The sequence below is a fragment of the Semicossyphus pulcher genome, unplaced genomic scaffold, assembly GCF_022749685.1.
Source record: "Semicossyphus pulcher isolate SPU_LCO1_2020_fin unplaced genomic scaffold, fSemPul1.0.p SCAF_13, whole genome shotgun sequence".
Taxonomy (NCBI): domain Eukaryota; kingdom Metazoa; phylum Chordata; class Actinopteri; order Labriformes; family Labridae; genus Semicossyphus; species Semicossyphus pulcher.
The window spans coordinates 7,133,331-7,158,632 of NW_027211637.1; the positions used below are offsets into that span (position 1 = coordinate 7,133,331).

Consider the following 25,302-nt stretch of genomic DNA (forward strand, 5'->3'; position numbering starts at 1 on the left):
CCAATGACACATCATCACACCAATCAGTCATTCATTGCACCCATGATCATTCACTGCATTTGTTGCTGTGAGCCCTGGCATGGACTTGTGTGTCTGTTTTTGGGAATGCATTTGTTAGCCTGAGTGAATATGTCAGTGAGCATGTGAGACCGCTCATTATGTTCGCGAGCATGCTGGCTGTGGCCGAGGCTGCAGCTGCATCAGCTTGTTTGGCAGCTCTGCCTGTGTGTGTAAGTCTGGTTTCTGTCTCTCCCTCTCTTGGCTTTAGGTGGACTAACTCAGACAACACCAGTGTTAAGTAAGTGCTCCGTTTGTGTTTGATGATTGAGGGAAAGTATGCATGTGTGTTGTGTGTATTTTAAAAAGGGTGTGTGGAATTTAGTGATATGTGAGCCTCTGCATGGCATCTGATTGCGTGCAAGCCTTGCAAAATCATTCTAGCAGACATGATTTAACAATGAAATCAAGTCCCATGTGAGCCTTTCTTACATAAAAGGGTTTTGCTTCTCATTTCTTGTAGATAACCTTTCAGGCTTACTTTAAATATAAACTAAAAGTATTTGAGTAATTACCGCTCTTTTGCCTCCTACTTCCTGTTTTCTGCCTAACATCCTCTTTGTGTCTTTCTCGACCCTTCCTCTCTCAGGGTGTTTGGTTTTGTAGCAAAGAAGCCGGGCAGCTTAGCAGAGAACGTCTGCCACCTGTTTGCCGAGCTGGACCCTGAACAACCTGCGTCTGCTATCGTCAACTTTATCAACAAGGTCATGTTGTCGCAGCGCCGGTAGAGGGAGACAAAGAGAGGAAGCACAACTCAGAGCAGATCAGCAGTGACACACAAAATACTTTTCTGACAAGGCTGTCATTGTTCAGGCCTAGAACCAGTGTTTTCTGATTTGGTGCCATGACACTAATTTTTCCATTCAGAGATTTTCTCATTATTGGTGTTAAGACATTTCAAAGGCGATTTAAAATCTTTGATCCCTACTAATTGTTTTTCCATTATTTCATTTTCCTCTTTGTCTAATCCTGAACAAGGATTGTTTGACAAAATAACTCTACATGTATAATTTCTAATATTGTACAGTACTTTCGAAGACACAAATAACAGAGTTCAAAGGAAGCCATGATGTTGAGCGTTACAACTCCTCCAAAGACGGGAGGCTTCAGAGGAGACCACCACAGTCCACATTAGCCTTCTAAGCAAAATGTATCTTCTATTTCTACCAGGGGCCTGTATCAGCAAGAAGGATTCGTCGATTCTTCAGCTGTTCGATATAACTCAATAACACAATTAAGTGAAATTAAATTAACAACATACTTATTTTGTATAGGTCAGTTAAGTCCTTTTACCTACCATGAAAACTTTGTAAGAGTTTGAACTCTGAAGACAATTTTTTGTGTCCAATTCTGGTTTAAAAATGACTCCAATCCAACAAAGAATTTGTTAAAAAATTAAATTAAAAGTAGAGAAAAACATCTGTTTCATAGGACAGGTGTGTAGGAGGGAAAAGAACCAATCAAAATGCAAAAGATTTAAATTAGATAAATGAATACATAAAAATGATCAATTTATATTAATTGTGCATTTACGATATATTTAAAATTACTTCAGTTAAACTATAAAGCAACATTTATGTCCAATTAATCTAATCGAGCATTCATTTCCCTTCTTCTGGTCCTTACACTCTTTACTTAACTATTTTTAAGTATCCTTTATTCAGAATACTTTCCTCATCATGACTCACACTAGCACAAAAAATTAGACGCAGCTGGATTGTTAAACCCTGAGCAAATTACCAACCAGCCTCATGACAATGGTTATCCAGGATCATCAATGTTTGGCTCAGTAAAGCCCGACTTAGTTAACCTTGGTTTATGAAACAGGCTCCTGGTTGAATGAGTGTTAAAAACAGCTTTTATCATCTTGTGTCAGTCTTGTGTTCAGTGCAACAATAGTAAAACTAAAAGCAGCTTTAAGGAAGCAGACTTTACAAGGAGGATGTTTTGTTGCACTGTTTCTGGGCAGCAAAGCCCTCATATGTTCTATATAGAGACATAAATAATGACAGTAAGTGTTTATATTATGTATTGCTATAAAGCTCCTTATTTTTCTTTGTATAAAAAGGACCAAAGCCCTCATGATGTAATTCAGTTTCTATATCTAGAGATGTTCAGGTATTCAGATGTACAGCGTATTTACAGCCACTCTTGCCTTCAACCGGACGACAGCACCTTTATAAGTGTAACACATTTCATTGAAGACAATCATGTTTGTTTCTCACATACACGTCATAATCGGAGCGAGAGAGAGAGACATAACTCTAATGAAAGTAAACATGAATGTGAGGTTTTAGCCTTTAATGAATGTGTGTGTGCCAGAGATGGGTGTGTACTTGTGTTTAGAGGGTATTAAGGTAAATATATTAGGTAAGGTTTTGTTACGTCCAACTTAAAGAACAGTAAGTGAAATGTGGCAAAAGCTTGATCGATAGGACGTACAGTGTTAAAGCACACCACTGCCGGGAAATGTTTGGTGTTTATTTACCGCTTTGCTGCCAAATTCGTTATAAACTGATTCTCACACATTAAGTTAAAAATAACAAAGCAGGGTCACACACACAGGAAAGACAGCGGCCTGAAGACAGACGTACTTAACCAAAGACGAAGCACTCTTGTATTAATAAGCTCTTTACCAGCTATATTTTTGTACTTATGGCTTCTTATATTTGTACTATGCATTTATTTAGTGTGTTGCCTTTTTTGTTCAACCCAACAAAAACACTACTTGTATTACAGTGATAATATATTGTGGTCTGTTTTCTTGTTGATCTCTATATGATGTAGTAATATATTTTCACATGCAGCTATAGGACAGCGTATGAGACATGAAAAAGGAAACATTCGTTTGTTGAAAAGGATGTTATGCTATTTTGTATGCAAAAATATGAAGAATAGAATTAAACTGAAAATATGTGGTACCTAAAGGGCTTCTTGTCTGTTGTGTTTTTCTGGTTAGGTGACAAATAATGTGTTTTATTGATGGTATATTCAATTTTCAATGATATTTAATTGAGAAATTCAGCAAACTTGAACAAGGACAGGTCAGGCACGCTTGCTGGAGGGACTATGCCCCTGTTCAGACCTATGTGGTTTTATGATCGGATCACAAGTGGACAGCCTTAACCACAGGTGTGAACACACACAGGACGGATTGAGGACGCATTCAGATCCGATCACTCAGGCCACATACGGAGGTGGTCTGGGACACATTTATCCACATCCGTCTGGCTGTGTGTGTCCTGGGCTGCATTAAGCACCGCCAACTCTCCTCATATCCACAGAAACGGTCACGTGGATACGGAGAGACCACTCGCCTGTCATTCTTGTCAGATTTAATATTTCTCTTCTGTGTATTTGTATTTAGGTCTCATGTCACTCCAAGCATGTGTAAATGTAGTTCATACATGAGAGCGGAGTGTGCACGGAAACACAGACAGATTGTGTCCGTATTTATTCAGTAGGTTTGTGGATTGTCCAAATTTATGTCGTGAAAGGATGTTATTTGTTGGCAAAAAGGTTAAAGGTCAGCTTCACTGTGACCTGGAAAAACACTTTCTTTGGGGCATTGTCTTCTGTCCCACGAGGTCTCAGGCATGACGGGAGGGAGTTTCCTCAAACTTAGAACAAACATCCACTTGGACTCAAAAATGATTTTTTTTAGATGTTGCTGGTTAAAGGTCAAACTTTCAGTAAAGGTTGCTGATCAGTTGTCTGTAGATCAGTTGGTCAACTTATTGTTGCAGCTCTAAATGCTTTAAAAAAACAACAACAGTTTATGGTGTTCATTACTTTTATTTATTCACAACTCTTTTTAATATCATTTTAAGAACCGTATTTTTAAAAACACTAGTAAAATCTTTCATACATAAATTTACAAACAACTATCCCTTTAAAAAAAAATCACAACTCTTTGTGTCAATTTGTTGGACTATGAAGTCGATCAAATGTCATACAAAGCAGATGATGGAGAAGAAGTCCTTTGAGAATGTCAAGAATCTGGAAGTTTGAAGATTGATTAGCCACATAGATGATCATTAAGAACATCTTAACCAGGATACTAAAGTAGAGTAGGTTAAATGATCAGCGATTAGGTCACTTCAAAACATGATTTAAACCTGAAAGAAAATCCAGTCTGAGAGCAGCTTTACTCTCTGAAACCCTGGACTGTAGTCGGAATCTAAAATGCTTAAACTTGCTGTCATGAGGTTCCAAGAAATATCTTGTCGGTTAATTTAAAAACATCTGACATGTTAAATGTGTAAATGCCATGTTTAACTTCACTTAAATAACAAAGGGAAAGTAATATGTCAACAATACGCCCCCGTTTCACGGTGCAAAAATAATCCCTGCATTCAATCCAAAAGAGTAACAGCAGGCCAACTACTTCTCTTAGCAGTCTTCAGTAAACACAGTGTAATAATACCAAAGGTCATTCAAGCTATGCTGAAGAATTCTCTCCTGATGTTGCAACAGCAGCAGCAGACACAGACAAAGCTCTGCAGCGTTAATTAGAGCGATGGGAAAAATGCCGTCAGTGGCAGTTTCTTGTCAGCTGAGAATGGGAGCCATTCCCCTTAAAGAAAAGCTCTTTCTCTGACATTTGTCCTGCCAACAAAACAGGGCCTCAGCTCGTGCTGGCAATGACTCATTCAATTTTCTACTTTTGTTTTCAACACTGGAACATGTGACACATTCAGTCTGAAACAGCAGAAGTTCAGGCTATCATGAGCCACGCTAATGCAAGGAAAAACCAAAAGTCTCAGCTGTTTGGCAAGAAATATCAACGTCTAACAACAACCACTACAAAACTGTTGTCATGTCTTCATTTTAACTTTTCTGCCTGAGCTAATAGAAAAAAAACATCATTTTTGTTGCTGGTGTTTCTCTGCAAAGGAGAAAGAATCCATCCTGGAGTGTGCACAAACATCTCCCACCTCCTCTTGATGAGTGATCGATCTCTCTGCAGGACTCACAGTAGAGGGGTGCTGAGTAATAAGGCTGGTGAGAGGGTGGAGGAAAGGGGAATCTGCTGCTGGACGTCTGTGGTGTTGGAGCCACAGTCGATGTAGCGATAGGCCTCCAGGCTGTTCTGGGATGTTCGAACCATGTGGGAGGTTTTCACTGTGGTTCTGAAAGCAGGAAACACGATACAGAAATGAAGTGCTGTAACACAAGCTGCCGATCCTAAATAAATACATAAAGACAGAATGAATGCATATGACCACAGAAATGCTCTTAAGGTGGAATTTCTGACTGATCCCTGCGATAATGTCAAAAAAAGTTCAGAAAGGAGAAACACTGGGAGTCATTTCCTCTATGTCACATTTCGGTTTCAACACTACCCCAGCCCTTTAGTAGACTAGCTGCAGGTTGTTGAGAGTATTCATTCAAATGGGAGAAGTGAATTAGAGCCGATCCTTTAGAGCCACATATCTTCTGAGCATTCTGACGACAGAACAGCATTTTTAAACCGAGAAATCAGGAGATAATTAAAGGGACTTATTTGTGAAACTATTAATCAAAGTGATCATCTGGAAGATTTTCATGTAAATAAATGTCTGTTAAGTTACTATCTATCGTCGAATGAGGTAACACCATGGTGACTGAGCCTATGGCCCACTGATGAAAGCCTTTGCATTTGCAGTATTACAGGCTGGGTGTCGGTGGTGACTTTCACAAGCGCCGCCCGTTAGTGACGCGTTATCCATCAGCCAGCAGTGGTTGGTCTGCCAGAGAGGGTAGGCGGAGCTAAGCAGCTGCTCATACGGCTTCTGCAAGTGTTGCGAGTAAACAGTAATCTACTATGGCTGAACAAACAAAGAAAAGATCGATGACTACAGATACAACTTCAACAAGAAGTGAAAATCCAAAGAAAAAGACACATGCAACACTGTCTGGATATCTGGGAAGTGTGCTCCTGCAATTACCGTTTATCGCTATAGGTGCCGCCAAAGAGAACGAAACAGAGATCTTCGAGATTACAACTTTAAAATCTAAAAACTGACAGAAAACTTAAAATTCTTTACCGCAAAATTCCATTTTTGCTTTTTAATAATTAACTGCCATTTGGAAAATGAACCTACAGAAAACTGTTTCCAGTTTTTTTCCAGTTTGTGGATTTGGGGCTGTTTGGTCTCGAGTTTGTTACATTGATGGTTCACACATTGTCACACAAACCCTCGCCTTGAGGAAGTGGCTGATGTGGTGACATTGCCCGCTGTCTCATAGTGTTACCCAACATTACACCCAACAGAACTGCACAGATGCCTCCTGGCCGTACGATGATAAGTAAAGGTTATGTGGATGCAGTGGTGGTATAGTCAACAAGTACAGTTACTCAACTACTGTACCTCAATATAGTTTTGGAGAACATGTGCTTTACATGAGTATTTCTATTGTACGCCATTATTCTCCACTACAGTTCAGAGGTTAATAGCTACATTTATCTGACAGGATATTTAACTCTTTCTTATACAAACCATACCATGAGCTCCTTGAGTGAGATGTATTGTTCTGTGGCCAGAATGTAAAGGACTTCTCAAAGTTATATCTTTGTGTCGTGAAAATATTCAAGATAATACTTTTCCTTTGTGTTTTCTGAATTTAATTTAGCTTGTGCTGCAGGCTGCATTATGCTTCCAGGTTTTAAAACAGAATATTCTTATGTAGAATATTTTAAACTGTATTGATATTAAAAAGAGGTGTAAGTATTTGTACTGCACAGAAGCTTTTAGGACAGAGATGTCTTCACATATCTACAGTGTTCTCACTAGATTACTTGATATTGAGGACTTTTACTTGTTAAGGTGCATTTTTGACAGTGTTTTATCAGTACTTATACCTAAACCTATGCCATCATAAAAGTAAAAATGTAAGCCCAGAAAAAAAGAACAATGTAATACAAATAGAGTGTAGCATTTTATCACAGTAAAGAGATACTTACTGCATATACACGACAATGTTGTGGACCTTGATGCTGGGCATGGTGCAGAAGGCACTGGAAAAGAAACAAAACAGACAGTGTTTAGATGCTTCACTGACTTTGGGGTAGGTTTCTATACCAACTCCAAACAGCATCCTGTAAAAACATTGTTTCACTCATTTTCTCTAAGTGAAATCTACCTTTATAACAGACACAGAAAAAGTTCTTCATTGTGTTAGTTTAGGAAGTGCACTCAACAAATTTTCAGTTTCAGTCAAAGTCAGTTTACTTGTCATGACAGAAATTCTCAGCCTGTGAAAAGGGTATACTATAATAAAGTATATATAATATATCATCTTGTGTCTCTGACAGTCTTACTTAGAGGTTACACTACAAAACTACAACATTACAATATAATCCATATTCAAAATAAGTGCATAAGCTGTGTAAAATGGCACTTCAATGTGCAGGCATAATTTACACAACATCCCAAAATGTTGGAACCAGGTGGTATAACATCAGAAAGCCTGCGTTGCAAATTGGAGATGTGCAGTTAGAGATGAGGTGGATGTGTAGGTGGCGGGGTTCCCCTACTATGTGGTAGTTCACAACTAAATCAACACTTACTAGACGTAGGGTGCACTGCTGCCAATCTCCACACTGACTGTGTAGTTCACCTGCAGAAGATTGACAGATAAACAGTCTCAACATGTTGTTAGGTAGAGCTCATGAGGATTTAGCTGAAATACTAATAAACAGATGCTTTTTCAGCAGCAGAAGGTTTGTCTTGTGTCGAGAGATTTCATTGAGCTTAGATAGTAATACAACACTGTCAGAGTGCAGCCCTTATACATGTCACAATGTTGAGCAGCTGAGAAGAATTACACAATTATGCTTGTTTTACATTAGATTTTTGTTGTTATTAACAAAAAGCATGAAAAGCAATTTGTGCATCTCGGCAAGCTTAGCAAAAGTTACGGAAACAGAAGTAAATATTGCACATGTACAATCTTTAGCTGGAGTGACTTGTCTAGTCTGTTGCAGTTCCCGTTTTAATGGTGATCAGCAGTTTGTTAGAATAAGTAAAATAAACCTAAAATTCTTGTTAGTAGGATTAAGTCATTTTTCTTTTCATGGAATTTGGTGCCAGTAGGAGTAATATGCTGTACATGTTGCAGTGTAAGGTCAGTGGCAGCGTGTGTTCTTGTACTGTCTTCGAGCAATTTCGAATTTCCCAGAGGGAGTCATCCCAAAGGGATCAATAAAGTTGAGTCTAAGTCTAAGTCTAAGCAGATAAACTTGTACCAGCAGGGTTTCTGCTGCAGAGCTGGGAGTGCAAATTCGAAACAGTCTTATCTATAACAGATACCACATCCTGAAGCAGGCACACCTGCTGCCAACTATACAGATGATTATGACACATTTGTTTGCACACTGAACTCTGTACCCATGTGTGGACCAACCAGTGACGCACACAAATCAATATTGACTCAGCAATAAAAATGTTTTTCAATGCTGTCCTATATGATTAAAATGTGTGCTTTTTGAATGAGCTTGTTCTATTTTACCTGACTCTCACTGAGCGGGAGGAGGGTGGTGACATTGTGTAGCTGCTGAGTCCCGATCACCGTCTTCATGTAAAAGACCTGGCAGCTCACACTGTCCACCGACACCGAGAAGAAGTTTGGGTTGCTGAGGTTCAGAGTGCTCTTTAAAAAAAGGAAAGAAGTATGAAGTTAATTACAAGAACTCTTATGCAACATGTCTGTCTAAAAACTAATTTAATCAAGTACAATTGTTGTCCTTGGTGTGGTTATAAGAAACACTTCCGACACACACACAAAGTGATAACAACTGTAAGTGCACAAACAACCTGCTTTCAATGGCATACTTGGAGCTTAAGAAGGGAAACATGTCTCACAGCAATACTGTATCAGAATACAGGTTAAGATTTACCTTATGTACAATAACTGAGGCCATTATCACACAAAGAGAACAGCTGAGACACTCGAGGTGCAGATTTTTACATTTTTCTGTATCTCAGAAACATGCAATTCTATTTGAATTATTCATTATTTCACTGAAAACTTGACTTGAACATTATCGTCAACACACTGCAAAGTGGCAGTGCATGAGAAAAATGAACAAAAAACAATAACAATGATAAAAATGGCTGGCTCTATTTTGAATGGCCACTCGTGCCCATTAAACGGAATTTCAGGTTCTTTCCTCTGGATGAAGGTACATGGTACCAGCCTCTAAAACCAAGCGGTACAAAAACAGCTTTGTCCCAGCAGTGTGATCAACACGTTTTAGCAAAATCCCTTTGTATTGATCATGTATCTTGTGAATACTGATGCACATTTCAATTTTATCTTGTTATACTGGTTTTACTCATGGTATATCTTTTATCTGGTTTTATTTACCTTGTTTTTACTGATGGCATATTTTGATTTTTATCTTGTTTTTACTAAGGGTTACCATTTTAGTCTTGAGCACTGTTGTCACTTTTTGTTTCACTGTTAACGTAATCTACCTACGGGTACAAATAAAGTAACCTAACCTAATAATGATAATTGGAACATTGGCTCTGCGGTTTAGATTAAGGCTGCAACAAAAAAATGATTATATTTCCATTATTTCTTCAGAATAATCCACTTTGGCAAAATGTGTCAGGCAATTGTGAAAAACTATATTTTCCAAGGCCGAAGGTTTTTCAGTGAGCTATCATTACGTCAGAAAACATTTGGCACCTAAGGTGGAAAACCTACTGAAATCGATTCTCTGCAAAGTTGCTGATTAAAGTTTTGTGGAGCGGCTAATCGGTTAATCGTCTGATCACATTAGTCGTATTTTGGATGCATAAAAACAAAATTCTGGACTCTGCTCTAAACTAACCGCATGCTTCAGCCAAAAGTGAGGATTCAATCTAATAAGATTTCCTACACCACATGGGAATTAATTTTAGTAAAGCAGCAACAGTAACTGGATGAGTTTTCATCACATTAAACTCCAATCACTTTGATACTCAATTTATCGCTTTGAGTGATTTTATGAGCAAGGAAATGTAAAAGAATCCTCCTGATTGCAGCTTCTTAAATATGAATATTATTCATTTTTCTAAAAGCCCTCTGACAACAGATTTCATATCTCTAAGTTGAGTAAAAAACAGGACATTAGAGACCAAACAAATAATCAATTAGAACAGAAAATAACCTTCAGAAGAATCATGAATGAAAAAAATGTATAGCTGCAGCCCTAAACTTATGACTGAAAATACATTCATAGTTTATACACTCAGTTTTGAGCTTGTTAGCTGCACATAACTAAAACTAATGCAGTCTAAGACAAATGTCCAGGATTAAATCCAACAATCATGAAGGTTAAAATGTCACTTTTTCTGTTGAAACCATTTTAGGTGTTGATTTAACGTTTTGGCTAGTTTGAATGCTTCAGTCTGTGGTGTTGTTTAACTATATTGAATTACACTGACTTCTTATATTATGTCCAACCCATTTTATCAGTAAGATACAAAAAAACTAGGGCTGCACAATTAATCGAATATTAATCCTGATCACTATTTTGATCTTACATAATTAAATAATTGATGTTTGGAGGTATTTCGGGTTCAGGGTGAGTGATGTTAAGCAAGAACAAATAATGTGCGTCACTTTATTTGTCTATATGTGAAATAAAAAATTATCCCTAAAATAAATATATAATTGTGATTCATGATTGTGATCTTAATATTGATCAATATAATTGTGATCATTTTTGCCATAATCTTGCAGCCCTAAAATAATATTTATGAAAACCTTCACAGGTCAACAGCACCACAAACTGCCTCTAAAATTACCCTAAATTTGAATCAACACCTCTCTGAAAAAATAATACCTGAACTTTATAACCATCATGAAGGTGGAAGGAATGTTGGATTAGACTTAATTAGTTTCAGCTCAGTGCACCTAATAAACTGGCAATTAGTTAAAAGCTATAATAAGCTGAAAGTGTGAGGGACAACCTACCGTCATGTTCATTAACACCTTCTGATTGGAGGTGTCGAATTGTACTGTGACTGAGTGAATCCCATCGTCTACCACCCCCACGGAGCGAGGGAAGAGGAAGAAGGCCACAAGCGAGGAGGCCAGGAGGCACAACACAACTGAGAGCACCACATACAGCTTCCTGTGATGCAAGAAAATGTAGCATTTATTAGATTTAATTTGACTTTGAGTAACAGAAATAAATGCACATATACTGTAGATACATAAGGTTTTGGTGACTCACGTTCTTTGGGGCTGCAGCCTTTGGTCACTATATGGGATCAATGCAACCAGTTCATTCACTTGATCTATGAGGCAATGAAGAACAGGTCATGTTGTAACACATGATTATGATCAGCTTTCCCCTTAAAATAGATCATTTGGACACATAATAGTCTCAAAATTGCAGAACAACAGCTTCCTCAGTCCCATAACAACAAAACAAAAATTAAAATACAACATATAACCAGTGCTGGGAACAAGAAAAGAAACATGCTGACATCTGTAGAGCTGTGAGCCAGTTACTGTATCAGCTGTTTGTACGTAATCAAACTGCGACTGCGCAGACTTCACTGACAAACTCAATGTTCGAGATTTCATTCTAATACTTTAAATACTTTCTTTGAATGTGCTTAACTATAGGTTATATACATTAAAAGTTATGCATAATGATTTAATACACTTTCTCCCCAGACAAGTCTTTCTTCAGTGAGGTAAATAAATACTATTAATATTGATTTTACTCGTTTATACTCACATGAGGGTATTCGTCCAGTGCCCTGACATGTTGGACACGTTATGCTGTCCCTGCCGGTGAATTCCACGTATGGGAACTGGGCTATATCCTCACGTCTGCTCACCCCATCCAAGGAGTCATTGTCGGAGTCTCTGCGTTCCCCAGTCCGCCCAGGGCTCTGCCTGTCCGGAAGGAGTGACAGGCTGCTGTCGCTACGAGACCACCTCAGCCCCATGGTGGCTCAACCCGCCAGAGTTTCCCCGCCGACTACAGCCAGTCTGCAGGTGGATGAGCAAAAGCCGTTTAATCAAATAAGTGAGAAAACTACGTCAGCTTTGATTTATAGACAACACCCACGTGTACGCCATAAATTAACTGTGACCATCTCCATTAAATCACCTGACAGAATCAAAACTAACGAAGCTGAGCTGAACGTTGTTCTAGGTAGCCCCTAAGCTAGTTTGCTAACAGAGATGTTCAACAAGTTAGCCGTTAGCAGGTAGAGACTGTGACAGTGTGTATCGTTTCTTTTTGACTGAATTAACGTTAAATAAACTTTGCTCACCTGTTACACCAAACAACTTAAACGCTGCCATGCCCAAGTCGTATTATCACCACTGCTCCCAGCTTTATGTCAAGTTTAGCTACGTTCATTCTCTGCATTCACGTGGTGGCGGAATAATTGGAAAAATGAGCGTCCCACTGGAAAAATTCACGTGAGGGTTCTTCTAAGTCAGAACAACAGCTGGCAAATCCGGAGAAAATGTTGGCACCGACTACTAGACGAGCAGAATTGACGTAATTGTTTGCCGAAACATGGCGAACTAAAGTAAACCAACCAAAATGTGTTATTTATAACGTTTTGAAAGTTAACTTTTTGGCTAATTAGGTTGTAACAGTTAGCGGCTGTCAGCCTTGTTGAGTTCTGTACTATAAAAATATTTTTTTTATTGGGTCCGTGTTGTTTCCACATTAGGACTTTAAACTCGTGAACACATCGAGGTCAGAAGACTTCCAATCTTGGAAACCCGAACCATCCGAGGAGCATATGAATGCAGCAATATAGTGTTGCCTTCAAGTGACCTACGTAGTTCTACCAATCCAGTATTCGATAATCCAATAAGACTCGTTTACGCATTAAATTGGTAATTGTTAGGCTATGTATTTTTATTCATATTATTAGTATTAGTATTAGTATTAGTATTGTATAGCGTCGTCGCATTATATCATATTTTAAAATACAAGCTTCAAGGAACAGTAAACCAGGTATGCAGGTCCTTTTTATTATTATCCAATTAGTTACAAACATTTTGCATGCTCATTTCTTACGAGTTAGTTCTTGAGGGGTAAAGAAGTCACACAGAATGCTTTCTCAGCCTTTATTTGGTTTATCAGACAGGCACAACAATTAATCTCAATGATTCCGACACTGTAAAACGGAATTTAACGCACCCTCCTAATTCTTTGTTGACAAGATAATGGTATCATAGTTGGAGAGCTCATTGCTGCCCTCCATTGTTGTGGATCCAGATAACACATCTAAATAAACTGACGATAATAAACTTCTGAATATGGTTAAAAAAAGACAACATTTAGGAAGTTGTCAGTAATGATAAAAGTGTTGTTTTTTTAACTCCAGCCTCAATTTACATCCTTTTTCAATTTGTCAGTACTTTTTTCCATGCTCCATCAATTTGCTTGAAGATTTTCCTTGGGAAAACACCATACAAAAACCTCAAAACAAAAGGGAATGGATTTCAAACAGTTTACATATTAAGCATCAGTCTGTGCTTCAAGCCTCCTCTTAAGCTCAGTATTCTCTCTCTGCAGCATTTTATTCTGAAAGGAACAGAAAAGAGTGAGAAAGAGGATGCAACTGTTAATAAGAAGCACCACAGAACATTGTAAACATTTACATTCATACAGAATAAGGTGAAGAGCTCAAACGTATAAAACAGTACATTGTAGTGATGTAAAAAGCAAAGCATAGCTAACCTTATGTCTGAGTGCCTCCACTTTCAGGTCTCGTTCTCCCCTGGTGCTCAACTCCTTTTTTGAGGCTCGGAATGTGTCCCCGATTACTGACACCAGCACGTGAGACTGAAAAAGTATAGAAATGTCCTGCTAATAAACCACTGAATTGTTCCTTTAGGGATGCATAGCTGCTGTGCTGTACTGGGAATACTCACAAACTTTGCGCTGTGGAACAGGTAACAGTGGTACTTGTCTGCTGCAGGGTGTTGAGCCACAAAGCCAAAGACTTTGGGTGAAGACGGCACCACGGCACAGAAGGAAATACCGGGCAGAGGGCATGTGTACAACAAAAACTGAGGGGAGGAAAGACAATGTGAAGAATAAAAACAATGACGTGTATTTAATAAGTATGCAAACATGGACTTATGGAAGTTATATTGAGTACATTTTTCACACACCTTGGTTTTCTTTTCCAAAATGTCTACCCCGCTCAGTGACACAAAGAGATGGACTTTGCTCTTCTTTGCTGCTTTTTCTGGGTTGTATTTGTCTGGGGTCTGTAAGGACAAGAGATTTAGTTACTGCATCTTTAAAGCCAACATATGTAAAGTTTATATTCAGCTCATACCGTGATACAAACTTGGTTTTCCAGTAGAATTCACAGTGTATGGAAGAATTCTGGTGTCCAATTCAACCATTTTTTGACCACATTGTAAAAATTTAGCTGTATCTCTTGTGCACAAAAAACAAGACATGCTGGCATCTTGGAAGAGTTGCATAATCATCAACAAATAATTGAATTACAGGGAACTAAAGTAACTAAAACGGGACGTAGGTGGTACCTTTAGGCTCTGAACTGCTTCATTCAGGACCTGTATTCCACTAGGACGGACCACCTCAACTCGGCCAAGAAACTTTAAGTTAGAGAAATAAATACACACAAAGAAACATTAATAAGGTTGAATATCAGCTTGTGGCCCACAGCACCAGGCAGCACTGACATCACAGATTAACATAGAATCAGAATCAGGGTTTATTGCCAAGTAGGTTTACACATACAAGGAATTTGTTTTGGTGCAGAACAATTAACTAGAATGAAAATAAGTAAAAGACTTACACAGAGTAAAGATAAAAATAGGCAATGAGAATTAAAAAAAATACATAGATGTATTTATTAAGGGTCATGGTCCACCAGAGCTCTGCTTGTATGACTGCTGAAAGTCAGTGAAAGAACACAAAACAACTACAAAAAGATGCAAACCAACCACAAAGTTTAACAAAACATTCCCAAAGAGACACAAAATGCTCACAAACTAAGAAACTGCAAGTCTTTCTAAGATCTTAGAGAGGTGAGTGGCCCTTTACACGCCTGTTCCCTTAAATCCATCGTCTCTTATTCTAACCAAGTAGATTAAAGCCACATTCAAATGTTCTTAGTTACAAAATAATTAATGTATCACTTAAAGCTTGTTCAGCTGCCTAAGAAAATCTAAGAAAAGTTTATCACCTTGTTTATTTTCCACATTCAGAATGAGACTTTAAACCGTGAAAAACTCAGTGTTTACCTTCACCGAGAAGGAGATCTCGTTATCATCTTCTGAAATGTCGCTCATTGTAACACGTCTGGTCCCAAACTGAACCCTGGAGCAAGAAGTGAAGATGGTTCTTACAGAGTTAAGGGGTACATAAATGTTTAAATCACTACAATCATTAAAATAGTGAATCTTACCTTTTGGAAGAGTAGCTTGGCTTCTTATTGTATTACAAATGGTTGGGTGTAAAGTCTGTTAGAGTTAATCAGTAACTGTCGTTTCTTCCTTATTGTCCTTATCAGAAGCACAGGTATATCCTGGAAAGGTTAATAACATATAATGATACGCCAAAGCAATTTAAGCACAAGGATGGAAAAAATATGATCAATAAATTAAAATCAATGTCCTAAAAGAAAGTAACATATCCAGAGTACTGAAGATCAGCGGAGCCATCAATATTATGTGCTATTCATTTATATCAGAAATGTATTCCAAAAAAAATTTACCAACATACATTACAATATATTTCCTTCTCTCTGAAGGTCATGAAGATTTTTTATTCTGGAGTGGTGGAGAGTGTACTGACTGGGAACATCAGTGGTACCAGTGGTACGGGAACAGCACTGGTCGTGACCAGACAGCCCAGCAGAGGGTACTGAAGTCAGCACAGTGCACCATGGGTACAACACTCCAAGACATCTTCATGAGGAGGACCATGAAGGATGCCCACCACCCCAGCAATACACTGTTTGAGTGGCTACAGTCTAGACGACACATACGCCACATCAAGGCGAACACAGAGAGACTCAGGAAGAGCTTCTTTCCTTCTTTCCTGCTGTCAGGACTGAACTCTGCCCTTCTCAGGTCAAACCGTAGCACCTCATAAAAAATACTTAAACGTGTTGACTTGTTTTTTATTTCTGTTTTATATATATATGTGTCTTGGAGTTATGCTTAATTGTTTTTTATTGCATGGCCTTGCAGTACAATCTTTGCATTTCACTGCCCATCTGGATGAGCGTTTGGCTTCATTTGAATCAAAATGCTAATTGTTGCCCGGTGAGAACTGAATAACGCTTTATTTAAAATAATGAAAGGCCTTACTTTGACTTGAAACAGTATTTGTTCATTTTTCCATTATTCCACCAAATAAGGCTTTTCTGAACATTTTAGGTTAAGCTTTTCTTTCCAGGTGTTCCTTTAAGAGGCATTTTTTTTAACTGAAAAACTTTCACTATGAATTAAAAATAAAACATGATTAGTGAGTTTCACTGAATACTGCCTGGAGACATTGTTTGTTCATTGAAGTGTTCCTTCTTACACATAAAGCAGTTTGAAAGTTTAAACAGACGTGTATGAAAAGACTCAATAAAAAAACACAAGTATGTTCAATACCAACTGTATTTAATTTGGATCTGTGAGTGCCACTCCATCAATCCACAATCATATATATTCATATATATATATATTTGTATTAGTAAGTGCTTACAGACAATGCCAAAGTCATCATAAGCTTGTGGACAGCGTTATGGTCAACAATGACGTCAAGCATCAAGGGTGGGAGATGAGGATTGTGGTTGGCAGTCGACGTGAAGCGAAGCCTTAGACAGACAGAAAATTCCCATACCTGATCGTTTAAATTACAGTTAGTTAGATTAACTTTAAACCCACCAACAGGAAATAACCAACCACAGAGGAGATGAAGGTTTTGGTCTCAACAAAGTGTCGAAAAATGATCAAATATACCCGAACACACCTTTCATTGATAATTACACACCCCCAAAAAGCTGGAAACAAACATGTACCTGTATGTAACCACTGGTTTATCTGCACTACACTCCAGTCATGCTACATCATGTTCTGTCTGTATTGATTGTTTGAGGCTCGGTGTTGCTGCAGATGTATGAACAGGACAGGCAGACAGGTGGTCAGTGGACTCTGAAGTGAACTGTAGATGAGTGACAGCACAGAGGTTTCCCTTTTTGAGTGTGCTTTGTGTAAAAGAGGGAGGAACAGCTGAGATGAAAAACACCACCCACTCAGACAGTAACAGATAGCATAGAGCCAGCCTTCATAATATGAAACAGATAACATTAAGTGCATATTTTCTGAGATGTTTAGTCTCAGAATAACAGCTAAACTGACTCCTGGTCAGCGTGCATGAGGCTCTATTCCATCAGTTTCTATACGAGTGTTTGGTGAAGCGACAATGTGGTCGTGTTCTGGAGTCTATGATTCGTTGACGGACATGCTCTCCATGGCGTTGGGCAGCTCTCCTCCCTGCTTCTTCTTCTTCCCTCCGTCGTGCTGTTTCTTTGCTTTCTTAGACATCTCCTGATCGATAGGAGCCGGCTTGACGAACTTGATGATCTCAGTCAGACCTGGAGGAGAGGCAAGAGAAGTTAGGTGGCAGAAGGCCTATATATGCGTGATAATCCTTTAATAAGAGCACACCGATACATTTGCTGCAGTAGAAATAAAGAATCAAATGTTTACTTATTCATACAACCAAAATGTTTCATAGCAGTTATTTGTTGTTGTTCTTTTTGAATCAAGAAATCAGATGTGAAAACATTCAGCACAGCTTACCAGGAGGCATGAAGTCCCTGAGCTTCTCTGGAATAACGATGCCTTCTTCGGTTTGGTTATTCTCCAGGATGGCGCATATCACACGCGTGGTGGCGCACATGGTTGCATTCAACATGTGCACAAACTCCGCCTACATCACATACAGAGAGGAAGAGTTCAGAGGATGAAGCTACAGAAGAGATACAAACATCTGCAAAGGGACGGGATGACATTCCGAGGGCTCACTATCTTTGTGGAGATGCACATTAGTGTCGGAACAGAGGGCTCACCTTGTCCATCATCTTTTTGGTCTGTCCGTAGCGGATGCGAAGGCGTCTGGCCTGGTAGTCGGTGCAGTTTGAGCAGGAGACCAGCTCTCTGAAAGCCCCAGAGGCGGGGAACCAGGCCTCCAGATCCAGCTTCTTACTGGCTGCATGATTCAGAGCACCTGCAATGACACACAGGAGCAGTGAGTGGAAATCATAGTGTGATCTTCATTAAAGCACTTACTGCTTGAACAGCAGCCTGTCAATGAGCTGATGTTTTCTGCAAAGATTTCAGGGCAGGACACAGGTGTAAAAAAAACCCTCTTGCCTTGACAAAAACATCATATTGTATTATAATTTAATCTGCATATTATACTCTAGACTAATCATTTGCTCAATAATGATAATATCATAAAATAAAAATCATAAAATCATATTTTTCTTCAGCCCAAGGTGACGTTTACTTTTCCTCATAGTAAAGCAGCACATCCTCACGTTTAAGAAGCTGGAACTAAGAGGTCTTTGGCATTTCTATTGATAAGAAAAAGACTTAAACGAAGCAGTGAATAGATTATAGTGACATCTAGTGGGGAGGTTGCAGATTTTGACAAAGGCTCTGTCTAACGCAGTTGTGTCTGCAAGCTATCATTTGGGACGTACGGACAGATAATTTATTGATCCTGAGGGAAGTTTAGAGTTAGGGTTCATTTATTCAGCCCAACACCGATCTATTCATAAAGCTATTAAAATTACAACTGCTTCCTACTTAACGTTAATGAGTGGAAATTGTTGCACTTTGGTTAGCTTCATGATAGGGCTGAACAATTAAATTAAAAATTAATTCAAATATTATTGAAATCGCAATATGGCCAACTGCAATTTATAATCACATGAGGCGCAATATTTGTTAGTAAGTAAAATGTGTGTGAAAATACCATTTTAGTTTAAATGTTGTGCTGCAGAGACGCTCTGGCCTGCACATCATACACAGACAGAAGTATTAAATATCTTTGTTTAGTATAGGTCCCCACAAAAATCACACTATCATGATTTTAATGTGTTTTTCAATGAAAATGAGAATAATGATGTAAAAAAGAAATCGCAATGTAAGACAAAATAATCGCAATTAGACATTTTTTCTAAATCATTCAGCCCCAGTTTATGAAAAGATCATGTTTGGATCAAAATGAACGCGTTAACATTTACCCCTGGATTCTCATAGAACAGGAAAATCAACCACCTGGTTGAAAGAGAAAGTGCAAGTGTGCATGTGGAAGAATGTTTCTGATAAAGTTACTAACGAGACACACCTCTTTAGAGTGGGTGTTTGGTTTGTTTGTTTGTTTGTTCTGGGTTACAGTGACATGTCAGTTTAGCAGCTTAAGCGTCAAGCTGAGGTACAATCATGTATGTCTGACTTACCAGACACGATGTTGACAATGCGATAAGGAATTCCGAGAGACTGGTAAAACTCCTCTGCCGTTCCGATCATCTCGTCAAACATCTCCCATGATTTGCCGTCATGTGGTGAGGCATAAACAAACTGCTCGATCTGCACGGAGAAGAGGAGCAACCACAAAAAATAAACATTAAATCATCATTGATCTTTTAAAAAACACATAAAAAAACACTTAAATATAAAAACACTACTTTTGTCAAAACAACTGACCTTCTCAAACTGGTGCACCCTGAAGATGCCGCGGGTGTCACGCCCATGGGAGCCCACTTCCTGTCTGAAGCAGGTGGAGAAACCTGCGTAGCGGACGGGCAGGTCTTCGGGTTTGAGCCACTCTTCCCTCAGGAAGGCTGCGATGGGCTGCTCGGAGGTGGCGATGAGGTACTTTTCATCTACGGCGCTGTCGTCTGACTTCTCACTGCTCTTACCGATGACCTGATGTGAACATATGCAGGGGGTGATGAGGAGAAAAATAGAATATGAATATGAAGAGAGGCCAAACAGATAACTAAATAACAATCACATGAAATATGATTATTTAACTATTATGGATTGAACTGTTGTCGAGCAGAAGCTTGATGTAGTAAAACAAGGATTCTGGTTCTGCTGTGCTTCTGTTAAACAGTGAAACAGTGAAACAGAGCTCACTCATGTCACAGAAAAATATTGATGGTTAGAAAAAATACAACCAGTTTGTTTCATCATGGTAGAAAGAAAAATAAGTATACATAGTGTGTGTTCATTAACAGAGTAGTACAGGAGTATACAAGACTTGAGTTGTTTCATGATAACCAGAGAGTTGGGCTGCACAGTTATGGCCAAAATGATAATCCCTTTTATTTTGATCAGTACTGAGATCATGATTATTGATCACTATTATTTATTAATTTTAGGGACAACAATTTTTTTTTTACTTTCACATTTAACTAAACAAACCAACACTTTTAGGGCGGGTTCACACCAGCCTTGTTTAGTCTGATTGGAGCGTTTGTCCCCTCGGTGCGGTTCGTTTAGGTTGTTTGAACGCCAGAATGAAACTCTGGTACGGACCAAACAACCGGACCATGGTCCACTAGAAAAGACGGGTCTCGGTCCGTCTCCAAACGAGCCATGGTTTCTGGTGAGAACGTAAACGGACTTAAAGTAGGACCAAATACAGGAAACAAACCATAAAACTGTTCATTGTAGTATGTTTGCGGGTGCTGATATTTGCAGAGACATGCAGCAAGATGAGCAGAGGACAGATGTGGGGGAGCAATGAGGAAATAGAAATATGGGCTCACCAAACAGTTTCACAAATGCTTGTGGAAACGCACAACAACACAGAGGTGTTCAAACTGTTCAGTGGAGAACTAAAGGAGAATGGAACTGATTGAACTGTGGAACGGTGTCAGTTAAAAGTTAAAAACTCTGTGTCCGTGATCATGTTGGGTGTGATTGATCAGTGTGCTCTCTTGCTTTGTTTACTTCAGGGAGTTTTCCCACGTGGAAATTCTAACCAATCAGAGAGCAGTTTCCCCGAGAATCAAAACTTTTGGTCCGCTGGTAAAAGCTGCCGTGTGAACACAAACCAAACTCGAGGCAAAATGCAACATTGAAACAATTTGGTCTTTGATTCGGACCAAAAAAACAGACTTTAGACTAAGACTTAACTTGGGTCTTTACCAGAATTTGGAGCATCTTGTAGAGGCAAAATGTAATGCTAACTGGTATATTGTTTTGTTTTTTTGCTTGCTTACCATTACTTGCCCTAAACCCGAAATACCTCCGACAACAAGCCGTTTCAGGGGACCAGTGTTTCGGTTAACAAGTGACTTGCTCCTGACCTCTTTTAGCGTAACAAGCAGCGTTCAAAACTGTGCAAACATGTCATGTATGTTTGTACTTCAAAGATGTAACAGATAAGCAGCTATATTTTGAGATTGTAATGAATAAAAACAAAGAGGCATTCACGAGGACAGCTGCGTATTCTCTTCCCGCTTAAAACAGCTGCTGTAACTAGGACAACCACAAACGCATTGGGCTGACAGTCACCAATTAACACGGTCAGTCGTCACACCGAAAAAAAGATCTCTGTTGTTTACTCTTCCACTCTAAACTGTTGCTGCATTGGAGGCGCTCATGACATGACATGCCAGTTCCCCAAAAGTGAAGCCAATACGTCTCGATCAGCCCCCGGGGGAGTGCCTGTCAGTTTAGGGGGTGTTTGATCTGATATGCAGCAGAGTTTTCTACGGGACGGAGCACGCATTTGAAATGTCAATATCGCCGCTAATCAATTATCTAATCACGGAAATCCAAAATCGAGATCGCTACTAGAGAGCAGCCAGTTCTCCTAAAATCAAGCTCCATTTGCTGTCAATCATCAGTGGTGAACAAGGTATATTGTATGTTAGGGCTGGGTTACATGGTAACTTTTAATATTACAATATTACATAAAATATTTGCAGTATACTGGTATATAATGATGACAAATGTATATAAATTCAATCATGTAAAAAAAGTCAAATTGATTCTCCTTCCAGTTAACTGTTTTCCACTGATAAGCTACCCATTAGTCAAAACAAAACCTAACTTTATACAGTCAGTGCATCGCTGCTAGTACCACATATTAGTGCAGCTCTTTTTGGGGGTAATGTTACACTACCTGAACTACACGGACCAGGTGTATGTTGACACCAGAACATTTCTAAACAAAGTTTTTAGTATAGTTCATGTTTAATTTCCAAACTTCATAAGCTTTTTTTTATTCCTGTATTGTTCAATGCTGCATTCATCCATGCACACACAGCTCATACAGTTAAATACAAGTTAATGGAATAAGTCATTCTGACCTTGTAGAGCTCTTCATCAAACTGGCTGAGCTGCGCGACTTCCTGCATCACCTCCTTCCTCATGAAGAAGGGTGTGTAGAGCGGGGTGTAGTTCTTGCTGTGCAGGATCCTTAAGGCATAGTTGATCAGAGCCTGTTCCAGAAACACCAGTGGCCCCTGAACACAACAGCAGAAAGGAAAACATTGCTATGCTGATCAGAAGGCAAATGAGCAGTCACAGTTGGTATTTGGTGACCCGTTTCCTTTTGTCCTGCATGTGATGAGATTAAATCTGAGCTCACCTTCAGAAAGTAACCTCTGCTCCCAGCCACAACAGCACCCCTCTCTCCATCAAAGCCATCGATCATGACCACCAGGTCAACGTGGGAGTACTTCTTCTGGACGGTGCAGTCGCCCCAGGTGCGCTCCACCTTGTTGTCTGCATCCTGTCAAGAGGAAACAACAGGAAACACTAGAGTAAGCTTAGTGGTTAACAAACTGAAAATTGTATTGGCAATAATCTTGATTAAGTATCATTAAGTATTGCATGTACAAATGTTACAGTGGTAATAATCTGCTCATCAAACTCAGAAAATTGAATAAGTGCACTCCAAAAAATTTACTAAAAAAAACATATCATCAACATAAACTCTGAGATTGTTTCATTAACTAATAACTATTTTAAAGATGAAACTGTAAAATGTTCTTTATTGTAGATTAATAATTAATAAAAATTATCAGTAATTGCAGCCCACCATGAAAGAAACCATTGTTGGAGACAATAAAATTGTGTGCAAATAGGTCATAAAAGCTCCCTCCACTTCCTTCAAAAATGCTGTAAACGCTTTTTTTTTTTTATTTAAACACACCAGCATTCTTTGGGTAAATTAATTAGGTAAAAATTTGAAAATCTGTTCTTACTAAGTTAAGCCTCATCATTCGGCAGTTTAAGGCAGTAACATTTATTTCTATGATTGAATATTACATCTTCATGGCAGTCCAGTAGAACTGCAAAGTAGGCAAAGATCTGCCAGATAAAATCACTCACCTCATCATTGCTGATGGGTACAGATGGATGCAGAAGGTTGCCAATCTCCCTCAGGTACTCGAAGCGCTCTGCCTCCAGTTTTATCCTTTCACTGTCTGTTTTCTCCACAGCCTCGTCCACCAACAAACGTACCTTCTTGATCTGGGTCACTGTCAGGGGCTGACACGGGAAATGGGTAAAGCAAACACAGAAATTAACCTACTGGTATAACTTCTTGAGAAAAAATTCCGCCATGCAGATGAACATACAGATAGTCATACCGAGAGGGTTTCAGCTGATAAGGACTCCAGGTTCTGTACTTCTTCAGGTACAGACTCATCATCCCCTACTGGATCCTTTCTCTGCATTCACAACATAAAAAAGGTGTTAAACGGTCAAAATTAATGTTCAAAACCTCCCTCTCACACGTTGTAAGTGGACACAGGCTGAAAGTGACTGAAATATCATCTGTTGTCAGACATTTAGTGTCTGAATGCTTCCTTACTTTCATTTTCTCCCCAATGCTCTTGCTGCAGAGGTTCTTAGCTTTGTTGAGGTTGTCTGCAGTGAAGCGGCCTGTTAGAGGGGGAAACCACAGTCATTGAGGATATAGGACTGTACTTGTGAGTGTGTGTGTGTGTGTGTGAGCTGCAGAAGGACGCTTTGTTACCTGGTGACAGCTGATGTCAATGCCATCTCACCATCATGCAGTCAAAAATAATTATAAATGTTATAAATATAACTTATAATATTAGCAATATTAGTGACAATGCACCAAAAAAGTCAATCACGTTATCAAAGTGAACAAAAATATAACTTTAGCAGCACCACAGGGCGAGGTTGACTTGGCATATTGGAGGCTAGGATTGCATCAGATTGCACGTTACTACCCGGCATCCCTGAGCTAACCCAGCATTAGCCAGCATGTCGTTTTACATCTGTCATTAAGATTATACAGATGCGTGTTTAAGTACTGCTTGGTATCCGTCTACCTATTGAGAAGCTGATATTGAGTTATTACAATTAACTAATGTGAAGAAAACCATATGGCTTATTTAGAGTTCTTGAATGAAGCTAGCTACGCTAACATTAGCCCAATTCGAGCTATTCTCTTACCTGGTTCCTACCAGACTTCATTTCAATCTGGCTAGAAAGGGTTGGCTATCTTTCTCACAAAAAGTCACCTGATTTTAGAAGTCAATTTTTTGACAACCTGTTAAAATAATGACTACTGGTGAATACGGCATCCATGTAATGCAGGCATAACGGTAACTAATACAGTAGGTAGTTAACTTTCTGAATTGATTAGCAGTCTACTGCAGTGCAGCGACCGTCACCTGGCGTCGACGTTACTGCGATGCCGGGGTGTGTGGATAAAAGAAGAAAATCATTATAAAGGAATATTTTATTTCCTGTTTAATACAACCGAATAGAAAACTGGATCCTAAAATTGCGTTGAGTCTTTTCAATTCCCGGATGGGACGTTATAGTTGGGTGTATACGCTTACTAACAATAAAAATGCCGGATTTTAAATGGAGTTGGGCGTGAGCTCCTCTCCAGCGAGAAATACACTGACGTTACGCTAGCATTAGCATTAGCCACCGCGCTAACAGTAGCGAACATGACTGAAACATCTGAAATGAAACTTTGCTTACATTTTCTCCACTCTGTATCTGCGGCGATCAGTTTATCAACCAGCGACACATCTTTAAACCTCTTCCTTTGAGTCTCGCGGACGATTTCTGGATCGCCGCCTTTGTCGGTCCGAAACAGGTCCAAGTCGAGCACCATCTTTCCACGCTGTCTGACTGTCAGAGAGAGCCTGAATGAGCTCAGTACGCTGACGCCTCAAACCGGGTTGCCAGATCTTGTTGCTAAAGCCGCTAAAACCGGAATTACTTAAT

General features: G+C 39.1%; 4 protein-coding genes across 8 annotated transcripts in view; 1 reads left to right on the plus strand and 3 right to left on the minus strand.

Annotated features, from left to right (window-relative positions):
- The window catches only part of tns2a (tensin 2a), a 57,912-nt gene extending 54,928 nt beyond the window's left edge, over window positions 1-2,984 (plus strand). For 4 of the 5 annotated variants that reach the window (XM_069659441.1, XM_069659442.1, XM_069659444.1 and 1 more), the window contains 2 exons: window positions 269-298; window positions 647-2,984. In XM_069659441.1, the coding sequence (XP_069515542.1) occupies window positions 269-298; window positions 647-785 (169 nt within the window). In that variant the 3' untranslated portion in view covers window positions 786-2,984. The remainder of the gene's footprint in view (window positions 1-268; window positions 299-646) is intronic. The other variant, XM_069659443.1, reaches the window with a different exon arrangement.
- Window positions 2,985-3,832: 848 nt separating this feature from the next.
- On the minus strand, window positions 3,833-12,399 carry tmem106c (transmembrane protein 106C). The gene is made up of 8 exons (XM_069660319.1): window positions 12,327-12,399; window positions 11,783-12,039; window positions 11,270-11,333; window positions 11,008-11,167; window positions 8,551-8,691; window positions 7,610-7,659; window positions 7,004-7,057; window positions 3,833-5,189 (listed from the first exon to the last, which is right to left on the minus strand). The coding sequence occupies exons 2-8, from the start codon at window positions 11,994-11,996 to the stop codon at window positions 5,030-5,032; spliced, it is 843 nt and encodes a 280-aa protein (XP_069516420.1). The 5' UTR covers window positions 11,997-12,039; window positions 12,327-12,399; the 3' UTR covers window positions 3,833-5,029.
- Window positions 12,400-13,526: 1,127 nt separating this feature from the next.
- Window positions 13,527-15,348, minus strand: LOC138589225 (PTB domain-containing engulfment adapter protein 1-like). The gene is made up of 6 exons (XM_069659427.1): window positions 15,301-15,348; window positions 14,578-14,649; window positions 14,194-14,292; window positions 13,951-14,088; window positions 13,757-13,861; window positions 13,527-13,600 (listed from the first exon to the last, which is right to left on the minus strand). The coding sequence occupies exons 1-6, from the start codon at window positions 15,346-15,348 to the stop codon at window positions 13,535-13,537; spliced, it is 528 nt and encodes a 175-aa protein (XP_069515528.1). The 3' UTR covers window positions 13,527-13,534.
- A 1,302-nt stretch (window positions 15,349-16,650) lies between these two features.
- sars1 (seryl-tRNA synthetase 1) lies at window positions 16,651-25,209 on the minus strand. The gene is made up of 11 exons (XM_069661030.1): window positions 25,054-25,209; window positions 23,903-23,973; window positions 23,679-23,759; window positions 23,419-23,577; window positions 22,673-22,816; window positions 22,392-22,547; window positions 19,771-19,992; window positions 19,524-19,653; window positions 18,126-18,283; window positions 17,857-17,986; window positions 16,651-17,648 (listed from the first exon to the last, which is right to left on the minus strand). Exons 1-11 carry the CDS (start codon window positions 25,187-25,189, stop codon window positions 17,497-17,499), a joined length of 1,539 nt encoding a protein of 512 aa, XP_069517131.1. The 5' UTR covers window positions 25,190-25,209; the 3' UTR covers window positions 16,651-17,496.
- Between the last annotated feature and the right edge of the window lie 93 nt (window positions 25,210-25,302).

Coding starts and splice junctions, on each gene's coding strand:
- tmem106c (XM_069660319.1), bottom strand. CDS start 11,996: ATGGGGCTGAGGTGGTCTCGTAGCGACAGCAGCCTGTCACTCCTTCCG. Junction 7,058..7,609: donor AGCAGTGCACCCTACGTCTA/GTAAGTGTTGAT, acceptor TTTCTTTTCCAG/TGCCTTCTGCACCATGCCCA. Junction 5,190..7,003: donor AACATTGTCGTGTATATGCA/GTAAGTATCTCT, acceptor TCCTGCTTTCAG/AACCACAGTGAAAACCTCCC.
- LOC138589225 (XM_069659427.1), bottom strand. CDS start 15,348: ATGAGCGACATTTCAGAAGATGATAACGAGATCTCCTTCTCGGTGAAG. Junction 14,089..14,193: donor TTTTGGAAAAGAAAACCAAG/GTGTGTGAAAAA, acceptor TCCTCCCCTCAG/TTTTTGTTGTACACATGCCC. Junction 13,601..13,756: donor TGGAGGCACTCAGACATAAG/GTTAGCTATGCT, acceptor TGTTCCTTTCAG/AATAAAATGCTGCAGAGAGA.
- sars1 (XM_069661030.1), bottom strand. CDS start 25,189: ATGGTGCTCGACTTGGACCTGTTTCGGACCGACAAAGGCGGCGATCCA. Junction 23,760..23,902: donor GCATTGGGGAGAAAATGAAA/GTAAGGAAGCAT, acceptor TTGTGAATGCAG/AGAAAGGATCCAGTAGGGGA. Junction 23,578..23,678: donor TATCAGCTGAAACCCTCTCG/GTATGACTATCT, acceptor TTCCCGTGTCAG/CCCCTGACAGTGACCCAGAT.